Source organism: Bufo gargarizans, chromosome 1 (assembly GCF_014858855.1).
Source record: "Bufo gargarizans isolate SCDJY-AF-19 chromosome 1, ASM1485885v1, whole genome shotgun sequence".
Taxonomy (NCBI): Eukaryota; Metazoa; Chordata; class Amphibia; order Anura; family Bufonidae; genus Bufo; species Bufo gargarizans.
The window spans coordinates 474565592-474592866 of NC_058080.1; the positions used below are offsets into that span (position 1 = coordinate 474565592).

The 27275-nt window shown below is 40.4% G+C and overlaps 1 protein-coding gene across 1 annotated transcript in view; it reads right to left on the reverse strand.

Annotated features, from left to right (window-relative positions):
• Positions 1-1742: 1742 nt before the first annotated feature.
• LRRC2 (leucine rich repeat containing 2) overlaps positions 1743-27275 on the reverse strand; it is a 747375-nt gene continuing 721842 nt past the window's right edge. The window contains exons 7-9 of the mRNA XM_044273432.1: positions 13297-13449; positions 11265-11401; positions 1743-2818 (exon numbers count right to left, since the gene is read on the reverse strand). Coding sequence (XP_044129367.1) covers positions 2769-2818; positions 11265-11401; positions 13297-13449 — 340 coding nt within the window. The 3' untranslated portion in view covers positions 1743-2768. The remainder of the gene's footprint in view (positions 2819-11264; positions 11402-13296; positions 13450-27275) is intronic.

Consider the following 27275-nt stretch of genomic DNA (forward strand, 5'->3'; position numbering starts at 1 on the left):
GTCCCTAGTTGTTATTTAAGGGATATTGTGCAGAGATACACAAGCGTGCAACTGAAGACAGGGATAATCTCAGATTGGATAGCCTGAGAGACTATTGGGGTCATTTATCAAACTGGTGTAACTTAGAACTGGCTTAGTTGCACATAGCAACCAATCACATTCCATCTTTCATCTTCCAAAGGAGCAGTCAAAAATCAAAGGTCGAATCTGATTGGTTGCTGTGGGAAACTAAGCTAGTTGTACTTCACACCAGTTTGATAAATTACCCCATATGTGTGAGAGAAAGGGATATTGTTTGCTGAATTTTGCCTTCTGCTGTTCTAAGTTGTATTCACTGTTTACTGCTGGTTTCACAATAATGTCTTATCTTAAAGCCAGAAAACATCATATTCTTTTCCACGTGTCCTGCTTCTTACAACCTCTAACGTCCCTTGATTTATTCAGTGCATTTCTATAAGACTTATATTTGCAATGATGGCACAAATAGCATCTGATGATTTCCAAATGTTGGACTTTTTGCGTTTTACTATTCATAACATATGAATAACATATACATGAAAAATGATTACAAAATGCCCTGCTGAACTTCTGTCTCTGAAACACTGAAATTCAAGGTACTCAGAGATCATTGTAGATCATAGATCTTGTAAAACTGTTATTCATTGTCTTCAAAAACAGCTAAAATTAAATTGAAGTATTTTGTCTCAACTAACCATCAGTCTCCTTCTGATCTCTCTATTATTACAGTAACAGGTGTTCAGGAAACCATGATGGTCTTGTGTGAGCCCTCACACTGGAACGGTGGTTTATGAGGCTCTGCTAAAACTGGCATAATGGTTCCTTTTTGTCCGATTTTCCTTGCTGCTCATGGGTAGCATATTATACTCTGCTACGCTATGCTGCCCATCAAGGACATTTCCTGGGAGTAGGTTATTGATGGACTATCCTTAGAATAGATCATCAATATCTGATAAGTGGGGGGCACAACATTCTACACTGCTAACCGATCAGCTGTTTAAAAAGACCGTATAACTTTGGTCAGTGTCGCGGTCTCCTCACAGAACTCCAAGCGTAGTGCCCAATACTGTATAACAGGAACATTTAGACTGGCATAGCTGCATATCCATAAAGCAAACATAATTAATAAAAAAAATAATGGCTGCACACACATATAAGCAGTAAAGCTGAGAAATGGGGATCATTCTAAATTCAATTGGTATAATACCTACTATAAGTGGATCAATGGGAGCTGATAATGTGGACTTGGATAAGTCCAACAGAGGCGGTATATTAGTGATAAGGTGGCTTCCGCAGACGGGTCCCGTACGCTTGGTAGATGGGACCGACACAAGTTTGATCAAAATGTGCACTAAGAGGTTCCATTAAACCACTTGAATTTAGAATGATCCCCATTTCTCAGCTTTACTGCTTATATGTGTGCAGCCATAATTTTTTAAATCATGTTTGTTTTATGGATATGCACCTATGACTATGAATAAGAGTATGCCAGTCTAAATTCTCCTGTAATATTTATTTGAGGGTAGCGCCTCTTTTAGACAGAGCACAAGCCCATCTGCCTGGGGCTTCTGAGCAAAGTACAAATGTAGCTGGTTCCTTCACTGCCCTGATAATGTGGACTTGGATAAGTCCAAGAGAGGCGGTATATTAGTGATAAGGATCCGTCTGCGGAAGCCACCTTGACGCTTGGTAGATGGGCCCGACACAATTTTTATTAAAATGTGCGCTAAGAGCTTCTATTGATCCATTAATAGTAGGTATAATACCACTTAAATTTAGAATGATCCCCATTTGTCAGCTTTACTGCTTATATGTGTGTGCAGCCATTATTTTTTCATCAATACTGTATAACGACTGTCTCTCGTATTGCAGCCTAGGCCAGAACAGGTAAATGACACTGAGCTGCACATAGGCCATGTAACTGAGGAATGTGACATCATTGGGCTAGGAAGAGGCCGTAATGCTCACTGGAGCACTGCAGCCTGTACAAACAGCAGATCAGTGGGTGTGCTGGGAGTCGGACGCCTTCTTAAAAATAACTTAGACTATATTTGAAAGTCAAGGGATCTAATATGAATTATCATTTGATGAATCCTAGATTAAAGCAATTCATGACACCAGTGTCAACACTGCTGTAGCTGTCCCTAATGCTCATGGAATTGACTACAATTTGGTTACCAATAAATCTATTTCCCCAAGCAATAGGCTTGTTAAAAGTGAACCAAAATCCTTCCTTGTAGTTCCAGCATTTTACGATATATTAAATTCACTAGCTAATTCCTTGTTCCCCCATGCCAGTTCCTTAGAAAGAGGAACAGCTAAATTTACTCTCCAGTGCGACCACTCCCCAGACTCTTGCCAGTAGGAAATTAGTTTGTAATAACATTTAGATAAGTATGTACAGAAATTTATTATGAAAAGTACTCATTTTATATTTTTCATTTGGAGAGCTTTTTTTATTTTATCACAAATGTTTCTGAAGCCTCATTTTTTATAACCCTAAGTCATTAAAATAACTGATATTATATCTGTATATCTGAATATCAGGCAAGTAGATGATATTTTTGCTAGACACTTCTGGTGTTTGTTGCTACACATCTACAGCAGTCATCCTTTTTATTCAAATTTAAGACATAATATGTTAGTAATAACAATGTTATAATTACAACACAAATTAACCTTAAAAGACAGTTTTAATGGTTTTCAGACAGAAAGTGCCAACACACAGCCGTTTTTTGGTCTTGCATCTCCTAAATCTGCAAATTAAACGACACTTTTGTGGTATATCTGGGTGTAGAATCTGAAATAAAAATATATTTTGTCATTAAAGGAAACATTATAGTGATTCTATACAGTTCAACAACATTTCAAAGGTCAAGGATACTAGTAATAGTGGTGGCAAACCTATGATACTTGTCAGTGGTGGCAAACTATGATGCGTGTTCCAGAGGGGCCATTCAAAGCCCTCTCTGTGGGCACATGTCTCTGTGTGGGCCGTGCGTAGGGTTGCCACCTGTGTGCTATTACTAATGAGCACTTCCATTGTGTACAGCCCTTGCCCCCTCTTCTGCTGTGTTAAAAAAATAAAAATAAAAAGTCACCTTATCCATTTGATTACGCCATGGGGAACACTCGCTGCTTAATAGATGCGCAGGACATAACTTGCTATCCAGTGTGATGACGTTTCGCAGCATCAACTGGAAGCAGCAGAACTTGCGAAACATCATCACACTGGAGCTCAGGTATTGTACTGCGCATCCAATGAGCAGCAAATGTTCACTGCGGTGTGATAAAATGGATGAGGTGAGTTTCATTTTTTATATATTTTTTTTGTACAAGTGTACAAGAAGACTGGGGAAGGGGGCATTAATAATACTGTGGCCTCTAATAGGGGCATTATTAATACTGGGTGCCCCCACAGCTTAACTTGGCTGATATTTTTTAGTTTTCAGGTTAAATTTGACACGATAAATAAATGGGTTTTGCGTTTACAGTTCAGGCACTTGGTCTCCAAAGGGTTTGCCATCACTGTGATAGGTGATTAAGGTGGTTCTACACCTCTCACTGGTTCACCTGGATTATTAATATGTACAGTTACAGGGTGCAGATGGTCCTGAAGAGGTGTATAGTCAATATTTTTATAGTATGTTCGGGAAAACCTTATCAAAAGTCTCATCTCACACTGATCACAGTATCTACAAATTCTAATACCCAGAATATCTGCGATTACGGATTTATTTTTAAGATTTTTCACTTTTAGTAAAGTGCCATACAAAGCTCTGAGACGTTTCACACTTTTTTTGACTGATTGTTTTGGGCCTACATATCCAGAGGAAATTGAATTGTTTGAATGCTGAATTCTATTTATTATTTTTTTCTCGGCATGCCTCCATTTTTTTTTATTTTAAACATATGGATTTGTAATTATTTTAAATTTTTACAATGAAGAATATTTAATCTAAAAAGTATTCCTATAATTTTTCTGTGAGTAGAGATGCCAAATATATGTGCACTGGGTAATGAATGCAAAATAATGCGAAAACATGGAAAAATTGCTGGTCCATGACCTGGTAATTATTCTGTGTTTGGGGTTGTGTAAATTCTATTTTAAAGGCACTTTAAAAGGCAGAACTACATGAGTAGTACTGGTGATACTGACCTTGAATCACTAATTAATATTTTGAGTCCCTCCACCCCGTTCCCCCACAGGAATACATTGTCAGGTCTGCTGAGCTTGCACAAATAATGGAGATGGCCTCCTGGTATGAACTCAACAGTAGTGTTGAAAATATGGAGCTTTATGGCAGCACAGCCAATGACAAATAGGTGAATAACGATATTAATTCGTGATCGAAGGTCAGTGTAAATGGATGCAAGTATATTCCTTACATTTACAATGTGTACTTTTGTTGGCCTTAAAAATATGTTTCAAAATATGGCCTGAGACAACACCATAGAATGAACACTGCTCCTCAAAGAATCTTTTGGGTACAAAATTTTGGAATATTGGATTTGCTGGCATTCAGCGTTTTGTTTACAAGTAACAGAAAACAACCCTGCTACACAAACTCTTAGACACTATGCCCACAAAATTATTAATGTTACAGCCAAATTGCCTGTAGAGTCTACTGTAAGATTACTTTTATAAGTAGGTGGTATTGGTATGAGTTAAGTTATTGTAATTTATACCTTTGTATCTAATCCTCCCTGATCTAACAGGTAGAACTCTTAGCTAGCTAGCTTGCTGCTCGGTAGCAGAATGCTGCTGGTCATTATTATTGGTGACACACCAACTCAAGAGTCATTTAGTCAATGTATTTTGCTTTAAATTCTCTTAACTACGTATTTCACAGATACCAATAAATAATTCAGCCACATTACCTATTTTTCAGCATTGTCATTACCAAGTTTCAAATTAGAGTTAACAAGTATGTAAATGTGTATTAACTGAGAAAGATTCAAAATTATGAATTATTATAGATAATGTAAGTGGTTTGTAATTTAGAAAGACTTATAAAATCAATTTGTATATACCCTATCTTAGTAACTAGACTGAAATAAAATGAGCATAAATGTGTGAAATTAAGTAAATAGTTTTCTGAGTTACAAGTGTTCCCTCAATTAAACTGCAGAGGGTGGCAACAAAGAGTGTCTCGCCATCAGTATACTTAGACTTGTAATTTTAATGCATTGTTTTAAAGTGAATCTGTCACCATAATATTCACTGTTAATCCAAGCATAATGCCTTGTAGGGCTAGCTCAGCCAAATGTAATGATACCTTTTACTTAATGACCCAATGACTTCATTGTGGAAAAGATAAGAAATACAGTATGTTTTATTGATATGTAAATGAACAGTTAAGAGCATCACGGATGGGCCCATGCCAATCTTTGAAACCTTTCTCCTCCTGCTTCTTCTTCCAGTCCCTCCCACTCCCTTTTGATTGACAGGGCCAGGTTCTGCACAGTAATCTCACCTGACTCTTGGAGGGTCCTGGAAAAGGTAGGATTAAAAAAAGTCTACTTTTTACCAAAAACAGCAAAACACCTGTACACAAGTTTTTGCACATTAGCCCATTCACTTTATTAAACCCAGTCTTTAATACCTTTAGGTAGCTACCCTTTTTTCTTTTTGAATATTTTTAGTAATGAGTTAGTGTCCAATAGCTGCTGTCACCTCATGTGGCAACTATTAGGGTGCTGTCTGCTAGTTCCAGTCCTTACTGCTTAAAGGCAATATACTTTTAGAAACCAGCGAGAAGGCAACACACTCGAGACTGGTCTCCGCAAAAATGCTGTGCAATCTGCAATATGCAGGTTATAGAGCAGGAAGAGCTGAGCTAATTGATATAAAGTTTTGTGGGAAAATATTTAGCGATACTTTTAATTTATACATTATGCTATGCGGGTGACTTGTGTCTGCCATTTCACACACCATGTGTATTTCCTGTGGGGAGGTTTGAATAGGAAATTAGTTCATTGTTTCTCTGCTCACAAACCAGCAGGTGTGAACCCACTGTGCATTGTGTCCTACCTTCTCTAAGGGCATTGTCTAAGTGAACCCCCCCCCCCCTGATGCAACATCCGATATTCACCCCAACCAAGGGATAATTACTTATCCAAGTAATTGATTAAGCCTATGGCAGCTATCATATATATATAGAACCTACACAGAAAATTGCCAGACCGCTTATACTATTCAAATTCTTTATTACAAAAAATCACAATTGTTTGCATGATTAAATACAGACATGATGGTGGGGATATACTTTCCTGAGGGGAACACCAGGTCACTACCTCTTGAGGAGGAATGACACACGAGGCAGCTGGTCCAGGTGGACCAGGAGGTACCTGAGCAAGGTACCAGAGGTATAGGCGTTGCCAGCAGGACAAATTGTAACCAGGAACAACAGTACAGGACCGAAGGATGAGGCAGAGGCAAAGTCAAAACAAGCAATAGGTCATGGCAGGCAACACAGGTACAGATCAGCTAGCTCGTCGCCAACAGGAGAGTCAAGGCAAGCAGGCAGGAATCAAACAGGTAGCGGAGTCCAGAAACACAAGCACAGGTCAGGTACACAGGAACACAAGCAGAGATATGAGTAACCTTTGCAGGACACAAATACCTTGAAGCTCAGGCATCTGGGAAGGTTGCTGAGCCACTTAAATACGTCTAGGAGGGCTAGGATTGGTCAGTGAAGTCACATGATCTAATCCATAAAGCAAAGGAAGTGACACGCGCTGGCTCTTAATGAAGTGCTGCAGGGAACAAGCAGCAAGCATGCTGTGGCCAGGGATGAAAGGAAACTTTGGAGGTGATCCCAGAGCAAACAGCACCAAAAAAGACAGAGATCAGGACTGCAGCGGTGAAAGGGGAAGCACTGGCAGCAGATCACCACTGAACACATTGCCCGTGACCGCAGCGGTAAGCAGGGGAACAGCGGCACAAGGCAGCCATTGTTACACTGTCTCAGCACCACAAGGACTTCACTCTTCCCTCCTTGTTCTGTGTGCTGCTGTCAAGCTGCTGACTAATAGACTCATTTACTCCTCTATATATATGCTGGGCTCCATGTCCCATCCATTGCCTGATCTACAGGTTCTGTTTGGTTCTGCTAGACCAGGCATGTCCAAACTGCGGCCCTCCAGCTGTTGCAAAACTACAACTCCCAGCATGCCCTAATAGCTGTAAGCTATCCAGGCATGCTGGGAGTTGTAGTTTTGCAACAGCTGGAGGGCCGCGGTTTGGACATGCCTGTGCTAGACCTTGCTAAAAGAGCTATAATATGTTTGTTTTTATGTAGCAACTGCTGCTGGATTCCTGGACTTTCAACTCTTGCTCCTGCCCTGACCTCGGACCTGTTTTTTGACTATGAGTATTGTCTGACCCCCTGGTGGCTCGCATTGTTGTCTTTGATTCCTGCAGGTCAGCAGCCTACCACTCCTGGTGATTGGCACAGAGGATCCGCATCCACAGACCATAAGACATTTATATCTGTGCTCTTTCTAACTTCAATTGTACACGAGGGATGTGTACAATGATAGCATTCTCTGTATAAGTGTCTAGAAATACATATCAGTCACTGATAGTTGTAGATGGTTGAGATGTGTATATATACAGTACAGAAGATATAAAAAGTCTACGCACCCCTGTTAAAATTTCAGGTTTCTGTGATGTAAAAAAATTTGCAAAGATAAATCATTTCAGAACTTTTTACACCTTTAATGTGACCTATAAACTATACTACTCAGCATGGCACATTTTGACTTGGCAAGATTTGCCCACTCTTCTTTGCAAAAACACCCCAAATCTGTCAGATTTCCATGGTATATCTAATGCCATTGAAATTCTTTTGTACCCTTCTCCTGACTGATACCTTTAAACAATGAGATCCCTCTGATGCTTTGGAAGCTCTCTGTGGACCATAGCTTTTCCTGTGGGATGCGACTAAGAAGTTTCAGGAAAGACCAACTTTATTTGGGGTTAATCAGAGGCACTTTAAATGATGGCAAGTGTATGCTGACTCCTATTTAACATGATTTTGAATGTGATTGCTTAATTCTGAACACAGCTACATCCCCAGTTATAAGAGGGTGTGCACACTTATGCACATTATTATTATTTTTTTTTGTTTTCTTCCCTCCACCTAAAAGATTTCAGTTTGTTTTTCAATTGAGTGGCACAGTTTATAGGTCATATTAAAGGTGGAAAATTTTCTAAAATTATTTAATGTTGATAAGTGCAAGATAATGCACCTCGGGCATAAAACCCCAAGAGCAGAATATAAAATCAGTGATACAGTCCCAACCTCAGTATCTGAGGAAAGGGATTTAGGGGTTATTATTTCAGAAGACATTAAGGTAGGCAGACAATGTCATAGAGCAGCAGGAAATGCTAGCAGAATGCTTGGGTGTATAAGGAGAGGCATTACCAGTAGATAGAGGGAGGTGCTCATGCCGCTCTACAGAGCACTAGTGAGACCTCATTTGGAGTATTGTGCGCAGTACTTCAGACCATATCTCCAGAAGGATATTAATACTTTGGAGAGAGTTCAGAGAAGAGCTACTAAACAAGTACATGGATTGTAGGATAAAACTTACCCGGAAAGATTAAAGGACCTTAACATGTATAGCTTGGAAGAAAGACGAGACAGAGGGGATATGACAGAAACTTTTAAATACATCAATGGAATCAACAAGGTAAAAGAAGAGAGAATATTTAAAAGAGGAAAATCTGCTACAAGAGGACATAGTTTTAAACTAGAGGGGCAAAGGTTTAAAAGTAATATCAGGAAATATTACTTTACTGAAAGAGTAGTGGATGCATGGAATAGACTTCCTGCAGAAGTGGTAGCTGCAAATACAGTGAAGGAGTTTAAGCATGCATGGGATAGGCATAAGGTGATCCTTCATAAAAGATAGGGCCAAGGGCTAGTCATAGTATTCAGTATATTGGGCAGACTAGATGGGTCAAATGGTTCTTATTTGCCGACACATTCTATGCTTCTGTCTTTGTCTCATTTTTTTACAGCACAGAAACCTGACATTTTGACACGGGTTTGTACACTTTTTATATCCACTGTAAATATATATATACAGTACAGACCATAAGTTTCGACACACCTTCTCATTCAAAGAGTTTTCTTTATTTTCATGACTATTAAAATTGTAGATTCACACTGAAGGCATCAAAACTATGAATTAACACATGTGGATTTATATACATAACAAAAAAGTGTGAAACAACTGAAAATATGTCATATTCTAGGTTCTTCAAAGTAGCCACCTTTTGCTTTAATTACTGCTTTGCACACTCTTGGCATTCTCTTGATGAGCTTCAAGAGGTAGTCACCTGAAATGGTCTTCCAACAGTCTTGAAGGAGTTCCCAGAGATGCTTAGCACTTGTTGGCTCTTTTGCCTTCACTCTGCGGTCCAGCTCACCCCAAACCATCTCGATTGGGTTCAGGTCCGGTGACTGTGGAGGCCAGATCATCTGGCGCAGGAATCCATCACTCTCCTTCATGGTCAAATAGCCCTTACACAGCCTGGAGGTGTGTTTGGGGTCATTGTCCTGTTGAAAAATAAATGATGGTCCAACTAAACGCAAACCGGATGGAATAGCATGCCGCTGCAAGATTCTGTGGTAGCATACTGGTTCAGTATGCCTTCAATTTTGAATAAATCCCCAACAGTGTCACCAGCAAAGCACCCCCACACCATCATACCTCCTCCTCCATGCTTCACGGTGGGAACCAGGCATGTAGAGTCCATCCGTTCACCTTTTCTGCGTCGCACAAAGACACGGTGGTTGGAACCAAAGATCTCAAATTTGGACTCATCAGACCAAAGCACAGATTTCCACTGGTCTAATGTCCATTCCTTGTGTTCTTTAGCCCAAACAAGTCTCTTCTGCTTGTTGCCTGTCCTTAGCAGTGGTTTCCTAGCAGATATTCTACCATGAAGGCCTGATTCACACAGTCTCCTCTTAACAGTTGCTCTAGAGATATGTCTGCTGCTAGAACTCTGTGTGGCATTGACCTGGTCTCTAATCTGAGCTGCTGTTAACCTGCGATTTCTGAGGCTGGTGACTTGTTTGAACTTATCCTCCGCAGCAGAGGTGACTCTTGGTCTTCCTTTCCTGGGACGGTCCGCATGTGAGCCAGTTTCTTTGTAGCGCCTGATGGTTTTTGTGACTGCACTTGGGGACACTTTCAAAGTTTTCCCAATTTTTCGGACTGACTTTTTCTTAAAGTAATGATGGCCACTCATTTTTCTTTACTTAGCTGCTTTTTTCTTGCCATAATACAAATTCTAACAGTCTATTCAGTAGGACTATCAGCTGTGTATCCACCTGACTTCTCCACAAGGCAACTGATGGTCCCAACTCCATTTAAAAGGCAAGAAATCCCACTTATTAAACCTGACAGGGCACACCTGTGAAGTGAAAACCATTTCAGGTGACTACCTCTTGAAGCTTATCAAGAGAATGCCAAGAGTGTGCAAAGCAGTAATCAAAGCAAATGGTGGCTAGAATATGACATATTTTCAGTTGTTTCACACTTTTTTGTTATTTATATAATTCCACATGTGTTAATTCATAGTTTTGATGCCTTCAGTGTGAATCTACAATTTTCATAGTCATGAAAATAAAGAAAACTCTTTGAATGAGAAGGTGTGTCCAAACTTTTGGTCTGTACTGTATATATATATATATATATATATATATATACACACACACACACACACACACACACACAGTGGACTCAAAGTAAAAGGACTGAAACATCTCTGTTTCTGGTGAATAAAGAACAATTCATTTGAACTGCAATTGGAAGTTCTGCAGATTATTTTGTTTTATTGCTCTGGATCAAAGCACAACCATGGCTGCTAGTGCACTGTTACTTTGGCTTCTTTGTGCTGCTTGGATTCTGAAATATATATATGCTCAGCTTCTCCTGCTTTATAACATTGCTGCCTGCAGCTTACACTGCATTTTGTGGTGACAGGTCCTCTTTAACATAAATCACAACTGAGCTTTTCTATTTACGTCAACATGGTTTAATATGGTTAGATATGTAGGAAAGTTTGTACCAAGTCTTTTGGGCCAGCATACAGTAAGATAGCAATTTAATATTTTTAGTAGGCTTGTCCAAAGAAATGTCATCACAATTTCTTACCATCTCCTGATTGGAAAAAAGTAGATGAAAATTAACTGGTAAATGCAGTTTTATTTTATGCCAGTTACCTCTTTCAACAAGATCTTTAAGGTAGGATTTCATGAATTCTTTCTCAAACTGTTCACGATCTTGATTATTTTCTTCTTCATTTTCAGAATCCAAGCTTTCATTTCCTTCAATGGGATTATCAAGTAGCTTGACATATCTGAGAAGTGAATGCAATAATTTGGATTTTATAAACCATTTCTTTCTCTAAACAATACTCAACAATTTCACCAAGAAAATGGCCTACTGTCTTCTGTTTTTAAATAAACCAATAGACTTTGTGTTACCAGGTATTTCCATCCTCATAATGTACAATTATTCGAGTCACAGGTAAGGGTTCACATCTGTGTAAATATTTCCTTTGTTCTGCTCCATTATTTGAGCAGAATAATTAAAATAATAGAATCCCCTAAGTTCATCAGATGACTGACATGAGTGGTGCATGACTATCTCCACTGAATATAATGGTATCTGTCAGGTTACGAGACAAATGAGCACTGCATGCTGTACTATTCTGTCCGACTTTTTTTGTCAGAATTTTCTGGAACCTTTAACTTAGATGTGGTCACAGTCTTAGGCCCCTTCCACACGAACGAGTTTTCCGCGCGGGTGCAATGCTTGAAGTTCCCGCATTGCTCCCGCATGGAATCCGGACCCATTCATTTAAATGGGGCTGTGTAAATGTGTGTTGGTTTTCACTCCTCATTTGTGCGTTGCGTGAAAATAGCAGCATGTTCTATATTCTGCGATTTTCACGCAACGCTGGCCCCATAGAAGTGAATAGAGCTGCGTGAAAATCGCATTGCATTCGCAAGCAAATGCTGATGCGTTTTTTACTGATTGTTGCTAAGAGATGTTGTTTGTATACCTTCAGTTTTTTATCACGCGCATGCAAAACGCATTAAATCGCATTGCACCCGCGTGATAAAAACTAAACAACTGAACGCGATTGCAGACAAAACTGCAAAATCGCACATTTTTTACTGAACGCATTCACAACGCATCCGGACCTAATCCGGACACGCTTGTCTGCAAGGGGCCTTAAATATACACATACAATCTTCTGTGATAAAGCAGTTTGATGATGATCATGGGTTGAATACAGGGCAGCACTGGAATAATGCTCTTAGGATTAGCCCTATGCCAAATTGGTTAGGTGGAGCAATAGGTCCACGCTCACTGATCCTTAACAAAAATACAATAGCAGACACAACCCATGAACAGACATGTTGCTGATTCTAGAAAAAAAAAAGTAGATCACATTTTATAATCCATCCTGGACAACCCTATTAAATATTTTATATTGTATGTTATGTATGGATAAGCACTAATGAACAGTACATATGTAGTTTCAATATGCTATAGTTCAGAATCTTTATTTAATATTTTCTAGACTTTAGTTTGGAGTCTGTTTAAAGACTATTGTACAATATGTGTTTAGTTAATTACAGAAGAGAAATCATAGGCAGTTTTCATATTTACGATTTTAATAAATGTGGCAAATAATTTCTGCATAAATAATTTGCATACATACATATGCAACGCGTGCACACACAAGCTGTGAGTTGGGGTGTTTTACCATACTCACAACATGTTTTAGCATATTTATTTCATTCCATTATCTATAACTTTTAATGTATTGCAGTACTTAATCTGTGTCATACATAATCTCAGATCCCAAATCTGTCAACAGATATGATTTGTACAATGGTCACATGTAATAAAAAGAATATATTAGTACAAAGCTTTCTGAATTACAGTAATATTTTTCTATCAGAATAATTTATGGAACATACATGTTTGACAATAAATGAAATATTCACATATGTTTTTTTTATTTTATTATTATTTGATATTTACCTGCTCATTTATAGCAAAGAGAAATTATTCTCAAAAAGTGCACATGCAATTTTTCTTGTTCTATCTCTCCCGTGGAAAGTCCACTGGAATACTATTTGGGGTAAGACATCCTAAAGTCCATTTTTACTTGTACTACCTCAAGTAAAAATGGACATATTTCTTTCTGTTCAAGTCTATTAAACCTGCAGAACTTACTTCAGAGAGGGGTTTTCTATAAGTGCAGAGGGTATTTCCACCAACTTTTCACCGCTGACAACTAATAATTTCAGATGAGAAAGATGGGTAAGTGCAGATGGCAAGTAGGTAATTATGTTTTTATGCATCAACAAGGTCTCAAGTTCTTCTAATCTGCAAAATAAAATACATCAAGTTTACATCAATCTAAAAGATAAAGGACGCAGACAATGTGCAGTTTTTACAACATGAGTAGCCTGTAGATAACAAAATATTAGATTGTGACCCTACTGTTCTACTTCGCTCCGCCACCTTGTCTTTTTCCCTGAATGCATTCTTGTGCCATCTGTTACCCAAGTAAGCATCGCACACACACCCTGCCGTCCTCACAATGTATAGGAAAACATGATTTATTGTGTTCAGAGTTGTGCACTGGTGAATGATCTGCTCTTTTGAATTTTTTTTTTTTATTCCAAAGTAGGAACAGAACACAGCATGTACTATGGCATGCTATATTAATAGCAAAAAGTGCTGTGCCCCACTGTGTTGATTGAGTAGCACATTGACTATTAAGGTAACGCTTTCCATATTTGTACATTATGCTGCCCTAAAAATATTGTGCTGTTTTGCTAATACAGCCTTTAACCAGTAGGATACCAGCTCCGTACATGTACAGCGCTGGGAATTAGGTCTGAAATCCCAGCGCCGTACAGCTATGGCGCACTGATCGGGCAGGCACAGGAGCTGCGCCTGCCCAATCATCTGCAGGGGTCCAGCAGTCACTGATAGCCGGACCCCTGCTGTATACACATTAACCCTGTCAGCGCTGACGCGGCATGTGCAGTATCCTGACGGGTCCCAGGTGTCCATAGAGTCCCCGCGCTGCTATGACGGGGACCCAATGGCTTGTACAGCATCCCGATGCCTTCCTTTGGCATCATGGCTGCCATCCCTGTAAGCCTGTGAGATCTAGCCACTTACAGCCAAAGCATTACAATACAGATTTATTGCAATGCATTGTAAAGGGGAGCAGACCCCCAAAACTTGAAGTCCCAGAGTGGAACAAAAAATGAAGTAAAAAAAAAGTAAAGAAATCAAAGTTTTACAAAATAAAAAATGTAAACTTTCAAGTAAGAAAAAAGTGTCCTTTTTCGAAAGTAAAGTTAAAAAAATTGTAAAAAATAGGGAAAAAGAGAAAAGTAGACATATTAGGTATCGCCACATCCATATCGAACGGCTCTACAGCTCTATAAAAATATCACATTATCCACCCTGTCAGGTGAACGCCGTAAAAAAAACTAAAACTAAAAACAGTGCCAAAACAGCCATTTTCTGGTCACCTTGCCTCACTAAAAGTGTTATTGTCATGGTCCCCCCAGTGACAGAGGTTAGAAGATTTAAGAGACTGGCTGCATTTTAGGTCACCTGACAGCCTATCTGTTTTGTTTTCACTTGTTGCAGTGTTGGTAATGACCACACTTCTTGTCTCAGGTGTAGCTTGTGGTCATTACTGCTCCTCTATTTAGTCTGGACTCACACTTCATACCATGCGGGTTGATATTCTCTGCCTGGTGTTGGAAGAGCTGGTGTGTGGCCCTATTCTGAGTTCCTGCTCATATACAGTTAGGTCCATAAATATTGAGACATCGACACAATTCTAACATTTTTGCCTATATACACCACCACAATAGATTTGAAATTAAACAAACAAGATGTGCTTTAACGGCAGACTGTCAGCTTTAATTTGAGGGTATTTACATCCAAATCAGGTGAACAGTGTAGGAATTACAACAGTTTGCATATATGCCTCCCACTTGTTAAGGTACCAAAAGTAATGGGACAGAATAATCAAACTTTCACTTTTTAATACTTGGTTGCAAATCCTTTGCAGCCAATTACAGCCTGAAGTCTGGAACGCATAGACATCACCAGACGCTGGGTTTCATCCCTGGTGATGCTCTGCCAGGCCACTACTACAACTGTCTTCAGTTCCTGCTTGTTCTTGGGGCATTTTCCCTTCAGTTTTGTCTCCAGCAAGTGAAATGCATGCTCAAAAGGATTTAGATCAGGTCATTGACTTGGCTATTGCATAACATTTCACTTCTTTCCCTTAAAAAACTCTTTGGTTGCTTTAGCAGTATGCTTTGGGTCATTGTCCATCTGCACTGTGAAGCGTTGTCCAGTGAGTTCTGAAGCATTTGGCTGAATATGAGCAGATAATATTGCCCGAAACACTTCAGAATATATCCTGCTGCTTTTGTCAGCAGTCACATCATTAACAAATACAAGAGAACCAGTTCCATTGGCAGCCATACATGCCCACATCATGACACTACCACCACCATGCTTCATTGATGAGTTGGCATGCTTAGGATTATGAGCAGTTCCTTTCCTTCTCCATACTCTTCTCTTGTACTCTGGTACAAGTTGATCTTGGTCTAATCTGTCCATAGGATGTTGTTCCAGAACTGTGAAGGCTTTTTTTTATGTCGTTTGGCAAACTCTAATCTGGCCTTCCTGTTTTTGAGGCTTAACAATGGTTTACATCTTGTGGTGAACCCTCTGTATTCACTCTGGTGAAGTCTTCTCTTGAAGTTGTTTTCTGTAGTCTTCTGGGTCTTTTGGTGTTGCTGAGCTCACCGGTGTGTTCCTTCTTTTTAAGAATGTTCCAAACATAGCACGTCTCATGTTTTTGCTACCTCTCTGATGAGTTTGTTTTGTTTTTTCAGCCTAATGATGGCTTGCTTCACTGAGAGTGACAGCTCTTTGGATCTCATCTTGAGAGTTGACAGCAACAGATTCCAAATGCAAATAGCACACTTGAAATTAACTTTGGACCTTTTATTTGCTCATTGTAATAGGGATAATGAGGGAATAACACACACCTGTCTATGGAACAGCTGAGAAGCCAATTGTTCCATTACTTTTGGTCCCTTAAAAAGTGGGAGGCACATATGCAAACTTTTGTAATTACTACACCATTCACCTGATTTGGATGTAAATACCCTCAAATTAAAGCTGACAGTATGCAGTTAAAGCACATCTTGTTTGTTTGTTTCATTTCAAATCCATTGTAGTGGTGTATATAGCCAAAAATGTTAGAATTGTGTAGATGTCCCAATATTTATGGATCTGACTGTATTTTCTGTTAAAGATAAGTGTACTTCTCTTGGTATTTTGTTTTTCCCATTTGCTCAGTGTTTAATAGGCCTCAGGGAGATGCTGGTTCGTTCATCTTGGAAGGAACCAGTAGTCTCAGACCCTTTCACTAATCCTAGGGCTTTTCCGGGTTACTTGGGCCTAGGTTTACGATGTATGAATATTTCCACCTTCAGGGTCTGTTCATACTGATAGGAGTCATGGCTAGGATTAGGGTTTCCTTAGGTGGTCTCTATTTCCCTTTCCCTAGCGTTAAGGCCTAGTTCCTGTTCATTTTCCTTCTGTTGTCATTCTGGTGTTCCTTCCCCTACACTGTGACATTATCAACTGCTGAAAAACAGCCATTTTGTTTGTGTCAGTGCAGCGATGAATATGATTTCTGCACTGGTTGGACAACTGCAGGGGCTGTCTTTGGAGGTAGCTGACCTCCGCATGCCCGTCTCACAGAACGAAAAAACCACAGGCGGCTGGTTCCGGCAGCGGGAACCAGGCCTGCCTTGAGCTTAAGGTCGCTATCCCGGACAGATTTTCCAGTGGAAGTGACAACTTTATTCGGTTCAGGGAGCTGTGCAGATTATATTTTAGACTACGTCGTAACTCTTCTGGGGATGAGAGTCAAAGAGTGGGTATAATCATTTTGTTACTTAAAGGTGACACTCAATTTTGGGCTTTTTCGCTGCTGACCGGATCACAGTCCCTCCAGTCGGTAGATTAATTTTTCAGAGCTCTAGGTCTTAATTACGATGATCCAGATCAGATCTCCCTGGTTGAGACTAAGTTGTGTGGCTTACTGCAGGGAGAGCGTTCTGAGAAGACCTATTGCTCTGAATTTAGGAAATGGGCTACGGATACAGATTAGAATGATCCAGCTCTCAGTAGTCAATTCTGTCAAGTGTTATTCAAGAGCCTGAAGGACGCGTTGGCGTTTCACAAATATCCTGAGTCATTGGAAGTGGCCATGTCCCTTGTACATATTGATAGATGCCTAGGGAGAGATTTAAGGGTCCTCACTCTTAGGACATACTATTAGTGTTGAGCACGAATATTCGAATTGCGAATTTTTTTTCTCGAATATCGCGATTTCGCGAATATTTAGAATATAGTGCTATATATTCGCGAAATCGAATATTATTATTATTATTATATTTTTTTTATGCTCCAGTCAGTGCCCGTTGCCGCTTCTGCCGACTTCCGTGCTCATGGAGCGTCCCCATCACCATGGGAACGTCTCCATATACTAGAATGTACTGTCGGATTTTAGAATTACGTTTAAATCGCAATTCGATTATTTCAAGTTATAATAATCAAATTGCGATTTCAACGTAATTCTCAAATCCGACAGTACATTCTAGTATATGGAGACGTTCCCATGGTGATGGAGACGCTCCATGAGCATGGAATATAGCATTACTAAGCTGAAATCGCCATGCGATTATTTAGAGTTATATTAATCGCATTGCGATTTCAACTTGGACCTGGTTTACTATAGTTGGCTTCAATGGCTTGGTAGAATTAGCGAATATGATGAATGTATTCGTCATATTCCACAAAACGAATATACAAATGTATTCGTCATATTCCACAAAACGAAGATATTCTCCATCTTCGTTTTAGCTACCTATTCATCAACTTCGCGAATTCTAGCAAGCATATAGGAAAGTTGACTATAGAGACAGCTAAGTTTAATTCGCTATGCGATTATATTACTTAGCTTTTTTTTTTATAAATAGAATAATTATAATAATTATCAGGTATTATAATTATTCTATTTATAAAAAAAAAAAGCTAAGTAATATAATCACATAGCGAATTAAACTTAGCTGTCTCTATAGTCAACTTTCCTATATGCTTGCTAGAATTCGCGAAGTTGATGAATAGGTAGCTAAAACGAAGATGGAGAATGACGAATACATTTGTATATTCGTTTTGTGGAATATGACAAATACATTCGTCATATTCGCTAATTCTACCAAGCCATTGAAGCCAACCATAGTAAACCAGGTCCAAGTTGAAATCGCAATGCGATTAACATAACTCAAAATAATCGCATGGCGATTTCAACTTAGCACTGCTATATTCCATATTAGGCTAGAATTAAGGAATATGGAATATAGCAGTGCTTAAGTTGAAATCGCAATTCGATTATTATAACTTGAATTAATCGAATTGCGATTTCAACTTAATACTGCTATATTCCATATTCGTTAATTCTAGCCTAATATGGAATATAGCAGTGCTAAGTTGAAATCGCAATGCGATTAATATAACTCGAAGTAATCGCATGGCGATTTCAACTTAGCACTGCTATATTCCATATTAGGCTAGAATTAACGAATATGGAATATAGCAGCAACCATAGTAAAACAGGTCCAAGTTAAAATCGCAATTCGATTAATTCAAGTTATAATAATCGAAATGCGATTTCAACTTTTTACGTATATTCTTAATATTGCTATAACTTCGTCTTTTTAGAATATTCGTAATATTGCTCTAACTTCGTCTTTTAGAATATGACGAATATTCTAAAAGACGAAGTTAGAGCAATATTACGAATGTTTCGTAAAATACACATATAGATTGTAATTTAGCTAATATAGTGCTATAATCATTTTTTTCTCTAATTTTTTTTGCCTCTTCTGAACTTAAGTTTTGTAAAATATGTACACTGTTAAAAAAATTACTATAGCAGTATATTAGCTAAATTACAGTCTATATGTGTATTTTACGAAATTTCCTAATATTGCTCTAACTTCGTCTTTTAGAATATTCGTCATATTCTAAAAGACGAAGTTAGAGCAATATTATGAAATTTCGTAAAATACTGTTGCCTTATACCATTAAAAGAAAAAAAATCGCAATACGCAATTAATTAAATCACATATTATTTGCGATAATTGGAAAAATTACGAATATTCGATTTCGACGAATATAACACGAATATTCAATCGAATATTCGCGAAATATTGTGAAATCGAATATGGCACCTCCCGCTCATCACTACATACTATCACATAAGGTGGCAGCATCCTCCAACACTTTGGGTTGAGAGACACTTGAGTTCATGTCTGGTGACGAACCAATGCAGATGGGAGGAGCTACTCCTGGACATTGTGATAAGAACTTTAGGCTTAAGAAGAGACTCTTTTTTTCTGTGGAAAAAGGGGACATTTTGTTAACGTATGTCCTTATGTTCAGCGTCAAGGTGAAAAAGAAAAAAAAAGTTTAATCCTCATCCCACTCTTGGTGGTGTGGGTGGGGAATCTGAGAATTTACTTTTGTCATTGGTGGTAGTACCCGATTTCTCCTGTCTGCCAAAGTGGCGCTGGATTTCAAAACTGTGGGAATTGAAATGTTTATTGACAGTGGGGCAGGGGTTAACTTAGTTGATGGTCAGTTTGTTCATATGCATGGGCTGACAACAAGTGCATTAGACAAAAATATTTCTGTGTTTGCAATTGATTCCGCTCCACTCACACAGAAATGTTTTTCACAAATGGTGCAGGACATCAATTTAAAAGTGGGTGATTTTTATTGAGAATCCATTTTGTGTTTTGTGCTGGAGGCTTTGCCTGCTCCCTTGGTGCTAGGGTTACCATGGTTAAAGGGAATCTGTCATCAGGTTTTAGCATATTAAGCTGTTACCATTGCAATGCGCAATAAACTACCTTCTTTCGAGCAAGGGTCGTCTTTCTTTTTTTCATGTTTTCATTTAGGTGCCCAGAGGGGAGTTATGCCATTCCTCTAGAGCCCAGTAACGCCCCCCTGCAGTGCGCAGCCCGCCTTAATTTCAAGCCCAGCACGCCTCATCATAAATAAATTTCCTCCCACAGCCGAGCTGGATGGTGCCGCCCCCTCCGCTAAGTCATATAATTTATTCAACATACAAACTATGCTTCATCCTTTCTTGCGCATTAAATCTTGCGCAGTCTCAGTATTGCCAACTGTCTGCGCCTGTCCAATCCTACGGCTCCTGAGGCAACAGCGCTCTGATTACGTCACTGGGCTCGGCGCATGCCCAGTGACACTATTGAGGCTGTTGCCCTCAGGAGCCATAGGATCGGACAGGCGCAGGCAGTCGGCGATACTGGATCTGCGCAATATTTCATGCACAAGAAAGGATGAAGCAAGGTTCGTATTTAGTGATGTCCCGAACTATTCGCCGGCGAACAGTTCACGGCGAACATATGTGATGTTCGGTCCGCCCCCTATACATCATCATTGAGCAAACTTTGACCCTGTACCTCACAGTCAGCAGACATATTCCAGCCAATCAGCAGCAGACCCTCCCTCCTCCTGGACAGCATCCATTTTAGGTTCATTCGGAAGCTGCATTCTTAGTGAGAGGAGGGACAGTGCTGCTGCTGCTGATCTAATAGGGAAAGCGTTAGCTAGGGCAGTGTTCTGTGTCCACAGACTCATCTGCTGTAAGGACAGCATCCTGACAGCACCCCAAAAAGCCCTTTTTAGGGCTGGTACATCAGACTGCTTTTTTATATATATATATATATATATATATAGAGAAGGAAAGTCCGCAGCACTCCTTTAAGTAAAAAAGTGAATTTTATTCACACATGTCAGACAACGTTTCGGTCCTCTCACAGGACCATTTTCAAGTCAAGTGAACAAAAAAATGCATAGTGCAAAAATAAATACAGCTCTACAGCATGACACCATCCATTATCAGCCAATAGAGTACTAGTGCACTCCCATTCATGGGTGGACTACAATTCATATAATTAACTCCATATATTGCCGTGCATATCAACTTCAGTAGCAGTACATCAGTGTTACATTCAATAGTAATTCATCATAATATGTGTACATAAAGTGTATATAATAAAGTGAACCGTGCAGTTTTTTAAAAAAATTCTTGACTGTATTACCTTGCCTTAAGCCTGCTGGAGAGCCGAGAGAGTTTGTGGAGAAGGTTTGTGGAGAAGGCGTCTCTACATGTGTCTGAACACGCCACTCATCCGCGTCCTCTACTCCTTACTGCGCATGTACTCAGCCCTGTTCCGTTCACGCAGCTTCTAATGCTCCTACGTCACCTCTATGGTGGAAACCAACGCGATGACGTACGGTCGATCACGTCCAGGCGCCGCACACAGACGAGTCTGCGTCAGCGTATGGACAGATCGTTCACGCCCCATCACGAGTACCTATCCACCATCTTTTTTTAGGTAATATTTTCGGGCAAAAGTATCATGCCTCCATAACTCACATATTTATCTCGTCTCCATCTATATACGGCCCGGCACTGGCAAAAAAAGTCAGCTTCCATTTATATCATCAGGCAAATCATTGTAGTTTTCCATTTAAATTCACTGCATATAGAGAGCAGACAACATCAGGGTATAGGCTATGTAAGCTGGGTATCTAGCTAACCATTCCTCCTGTCACCCTAAATTCTACATTTAACCCTTTGGGTTTTAGGGTATCGAGCCGAAAAATCCACCTAAGTTCAGTTTTTTTTTATTTACTTAATCGATCACCTCCTCTTTCCAATGGTTTAACATGATCTATAATCATAAATTTCAAGTCACTTTCTTTATGATTTTTTTCGGCAAAATGCTTTGATACGGGCAGATCTCTTCTTTTATTCCTAATAGACTGCCTATGGTTATTTAACCTGGTCTTTAGATCGCAAGTGGTTTCACCAACATATAATTTTTTACAAGGGCACCATAGTACATATATCACCCATGACGAATCACAGGTGAGATAATGCACTATATCAAAGGTCTCGCCCGTGTCTGGATGTGCGAACGTCGATCCCTTGACCATCAGTTTACAGTTCACACATCCCAGACACGGGAAAGAGCCCGTGCGCCTTGTTTTGAGGAATGTCTGTCTGGATTGTCCTTTATCTGGTACTTTGGAGTGTACTACCTTATCCCTGATGTTGCCTGCTCTTCTATATGCCATCATCGGCACACTTCTAAATGCAGCAACATTTGGGTGTCCACTACTCAGTAAACTCCAATGTCGCCTTATTATTTTTTCAATTTCAGGACTCAACTCGTTATATGATGATACAAACGGCATTCTGTCATTAGTTCTCCTAGTTTTCGGGGTCAATAACTCATCTCTGGGGATTTTTTTAGCCCTTTCTGCATGTCTTTTCACTAACTTTCTAGGGTATCCCCTGTCTTTAAACTGAGGGTGTGGTTCGACTCCGGTTCCACTGATGCCATGAAGGTAAATGCTAATGAATCTGGTAATGCTGATGGTCAACTTACTTTGAAACAGTTTGATTTGTATTTAAAAAGTGATTTTGTTCCACTTGTCAATTCACATGCTTTAGAATGCTTCTCTGAAGCGGTCAAAAGAGATGTAGCGATGTTGAGAAAAAATACTCATCCCAGTATGTATATGAGGCCAAACATTTCGACACAGGAAATGTCTGCACTGGAGGGATTGTCCAGTAACCCCGATCTCACCATCAAACCCGCAGATAAGGGTGGTGGGATCGTGGTGATGGACACCATTCAGTATGTTAAGGAGATAAGAAGACAATTGAGCGAACCTGGCGTCTACGAGCCATTGGCCAGGGACCCCAGGTTCGACATTGCAAGGAAAATTGATGCACATCTGACTGAGGCGATGCAGAGTGGCATTATTGATGGACAACTTAAGGATTTTTTGGTGGTGAAGTCCCCGGTTACACCCACGATATATGCATTACCAAAGATACATAAAAGGTTGGTTGACCCTCCGGGTCGGCCGATAATTTCGGGTAGGGGCTCTATACTATCCAATATTAATGTATTTCTGGATAAGATACTGAGAGAATATGCTATGGGTGCTAGATCGTACGTTAGGGATACCGGAGACTTCATCACCAAGATTAAAGGGATGCAGGTACCAAGGGGGGCCATTATAGCCTCCTTTGACATAGTGTCGTTGTACACCTCGATTGACCACAACAAAGGCTTGTCGGCTGTGGCGGAGATGTTGGCACATTCGGAGCATCCCGCCCCAGTTCGACAATTTATATTGACATTGTTGGAATTGTCCTTGAGGAACAATTATTTTGTGTTCCAGGGACAATTTTTCTTGCAAAAGATGGGCGCGGCGATGGGCTCTAATGCCGCGCCCACTTATGCAAATATTTTTGTGCGGTCATTTGAGGAGCGTCTCGTCTATGTATCTCCCCACTTCAATCAAGTGTTGTCGTGGTGGAGATACATAGATGACATTTTCCTCATTTGGGATGGCACCATGGATCAGTTGATGGATTTTCACGTATACTTGAACTCCCTTGATCGGGAGATCCAGTTTACGTTAACGGCATCGACTGACCGGGTGCAATACTTGGACACACAAGTATACATTGAGGATGAACAGGTGCATATGGATTTAAACATTAAGGCCACAGATAAGAATACATTATTGCATTTTACCAGTGGGCACCCAAGAAGGATGGTAGATTCTCTGCCGTTTAGCCAAATGCTTCGGGTGCGGAGAATTGTTGATAAGGATGAGAATATGTGTACAGCAATGAAAAATATGGAACAATCTTTTATAGACAGGGGATACCCTAGAAAGTTAGTGAAAAGACATGCAGAAAGGGCTAAAAAAATCCCCAGAGATGAGTTATTGACCCCGAAAACTAGGAGAACTAATGACAGAATGCCGTTTGTATCATCATATAACGAGTTGAGTCCTGAAATTGAAAAAATAATAAGGCGACATTGGAGTTTACTGAGTAGTGGACACCCAAATGTTGCTGCATTTAGAAGTGTGCCGATGATGGCATATAGAAGAGCAGGCAACATCAGGGATAAGGTAGTACACTCCAAAGTACCAGATAAAGGACAATCCAGACAGACATTCCTCAAAACAAGGCGCACGGGCTCTTTCCCGTGTCTGGGATGTGTGAACTGTAAACTGATGGTCAAGGGATCGACGTTCGCACATCCAGACACGGGCGAGACCTTTGATATAGTGCATTATCTCACCTGTGATTCGTCATGGGTGATATATGTACTATGGTGCCCTTGTAAAAAATTATATGTTGGTGAAACCACTTGCGATCTAAAGACCAGGTTAAATAACCATAGGCAGTCTATTAGGAATAAAAGAAGAGATCTGCCCGTATCAAAGCATTTTGCCGAAAAAAATCATAAAGAAAGTGACTTGAAATTTATGATTATAGATCATGTTAAACCATTGGAAAGAGGAGGTGATCGATTAAGTAAATAAAAAAAAAACTGAACTTAGGTGGATTTTTCGGCTCGATACCCTAAAACCCAAAGGGTTAAATGTAGAATTTAGGGTGACAGGAGGAATGGTTAGCTAGATACCCAGCTTACATAGCCTATACCCTGATGTTGTCTGCTCTCTATATGCAGTGAATTTAAATGGAAAACTACAATGATTTGCCTGATGATATAAATGGAAGCTGACTTTTTTTGCCAGTGCCGGGCCGTATATAGATGGAGACGAGATAAATATGTGAGTTATGGAGGCATGATACTTTTGCCCGAAAATATTACCTAAAAAAAGATGGTGGATAGGTACTCGTGATGGGGCGTGAACGATCTGTCCATACGCTGACGCAGACTCGTCTGTGTGCGGCGCCTGGACGTGATCGACCGTACGTCATCGCGTTGGTTTCCACCATAGAGGTGACGTAGGAGCATTAGAAGCTGCGTGAACGGAACAGGGCTGAGTACATGCGCAGTAAGGAGTAGAGGACGCGGATGAGTGGCGTGTTCAGACACATGTAGAGACGCCTTCTCCACAAACCTTCTCCACAAACTCTCTCGGCTCTCCAGCAGGCTTAAGGCAAGGTAATACAGTCAAGAATTTTTTTAAAAAAACTGCACGGTTCACTTTATTATATACACTTTATGTACACATATTATGATGAATTACTATTGAATGTAACACTGATGTACTGCTACTGAAGTTGATATGCACGGCAATATATGGAGTTAATTATATGAATTGTAGTCCACCCATGAATGGGAGTGCACTAGTACTCTATTGGCTAATAATGGATGGTGTCATGCTGTAGAGCTGTATTTATTTTTGCACTATGCATTTTTTTGTTCACTTGACTTGAAAATGGTCCTGTGAGAGGACCGAAACGTTGTCTGACATGTGTGAATAAAATTCACTTTTTTACTTAAAGGAGTGCTGCGGACTTTCCTTCTCTACTGAATTTGTCCCATATCGAGGGACCACCGCGGGCACCTGCATTATTTCTGCACTAAAGGGAGTGCTGCCTGAATCTTTTTATGGATCTATATATATATATATATAGCAGTTGCCTGCCCGCGTGTAAGAGGCTGCACGCCCACAGACTGTACTGTGTGCACACCACTTATATAGGGTGTCACAGTACGTTGCAGATAAAAAAAAAGTCAATTTATTTTTTCTCTGTGATATAATCGCAGTTGCAAGCCAGTGTGTGTCAGGCCCACACAGACTGTACTGTGCCCACTGGCCAGGCGACCACTCATACCATTACAGAGTGTCACAATACGTTGCAGATAAAAAAAAAGTCAATTTATTTTTTCTCTGTGATATAATCGCAGTTGCAAGCCAGTGTGTGTCAGGCCCACACAGACTGTACTGTGCCCTCTGCCCACCACTTATATAGGGTGGCACAGTACCTTGCACGCATAGTACCACTTATCAAAAAAAAATGACAGGCAGAGGCAGGCCACCCCGCAGGGGCCATCATGGTCGTGGTGCTGTGATTTCCACTGGCACAGTGTTCAGAGGCCACGTACCCTGAACCTGAAAATTCTGAGAACATAGTTGACTGGCTTATATGGACACCCAATCTTCAACAGCATCCGCTAAGAACCTTGACGCACCATCCTCCTCCAGCTCAGCTTCAGTCACCTGCTCTCAAGTTACCACTCTCCCGCCCGCAGCCACCACCACCACTACCACCACAGCCACCACAGCGGCTTCACTTAATCCGTCTGAGGAGTTATTTACACATCATTTGGATGAAATTAGTGATGCGCAACCATTATTGCCAGAGGATGTAGATAACAGGGATATGTCTCAGTCAGGCAGGATTACACACATGGACGTACAGTGTGATGATGATGATGATGATGATGTTGTTGTACCCGCTGCTGCTTCCTTTGCTGAGGTGTCAGATACAAGTGAAGTGGTTGATGATGACGATGTGTCCGTGGATGCCACGTGGGTGCCTGCTCGAAGAGAAGAAAAAGAGGGGGAAAGTTCAGAAGGGGAGACAGAGAGAAGGAGGAGACGAGTTGGAAGCAGGGGGAGGTCGTCGCAAAGAGCTAGTGGCACAGTCAGACAGCATGTATCAGCACCCGGGGTCAGCCAGACAGCATGCCAATCAACGCATGCTGTTGCCACCACAAGAATGCCGTCATTGCAAAGCTCAGCAGTGTGGCATTTTTTTGTGTGTCTGCCTCTGATAACAGCAATGCCATTTGCAACCTGTGCCAAAAGAAACTGAGTCGTGGGAAGTCCAACACCCACCTCGGTACAACTGCTTTGCGAAGGCACATGATCTCATCTCACAAATGCCAATGGGATCAACACATGAGTACAAGCAGCACACAAACTCAAAGCCACCATCCTCCTCCTGGTCCAGCATCTTCAGCCACGTCAACCACTGCTGTCCTCCTTGCCCCCTCTCAACCACCTGCCACTCCGCCTCTCACCTTCAGCAGTTCCATCTCATCTGTCCACAGTCAGGTGTCTGTCAAGGAAATGTTTGAGCGTAAGAAGCCAATGTCACAGAGTCACCCCCTTGCCCGGCGTCTGACAGCTGGCTTGATGGAACTCTTAGCCCACCAGCTTTTACCATACCAGCTGGTGGAGTCTGAGGCCTTCAAAAA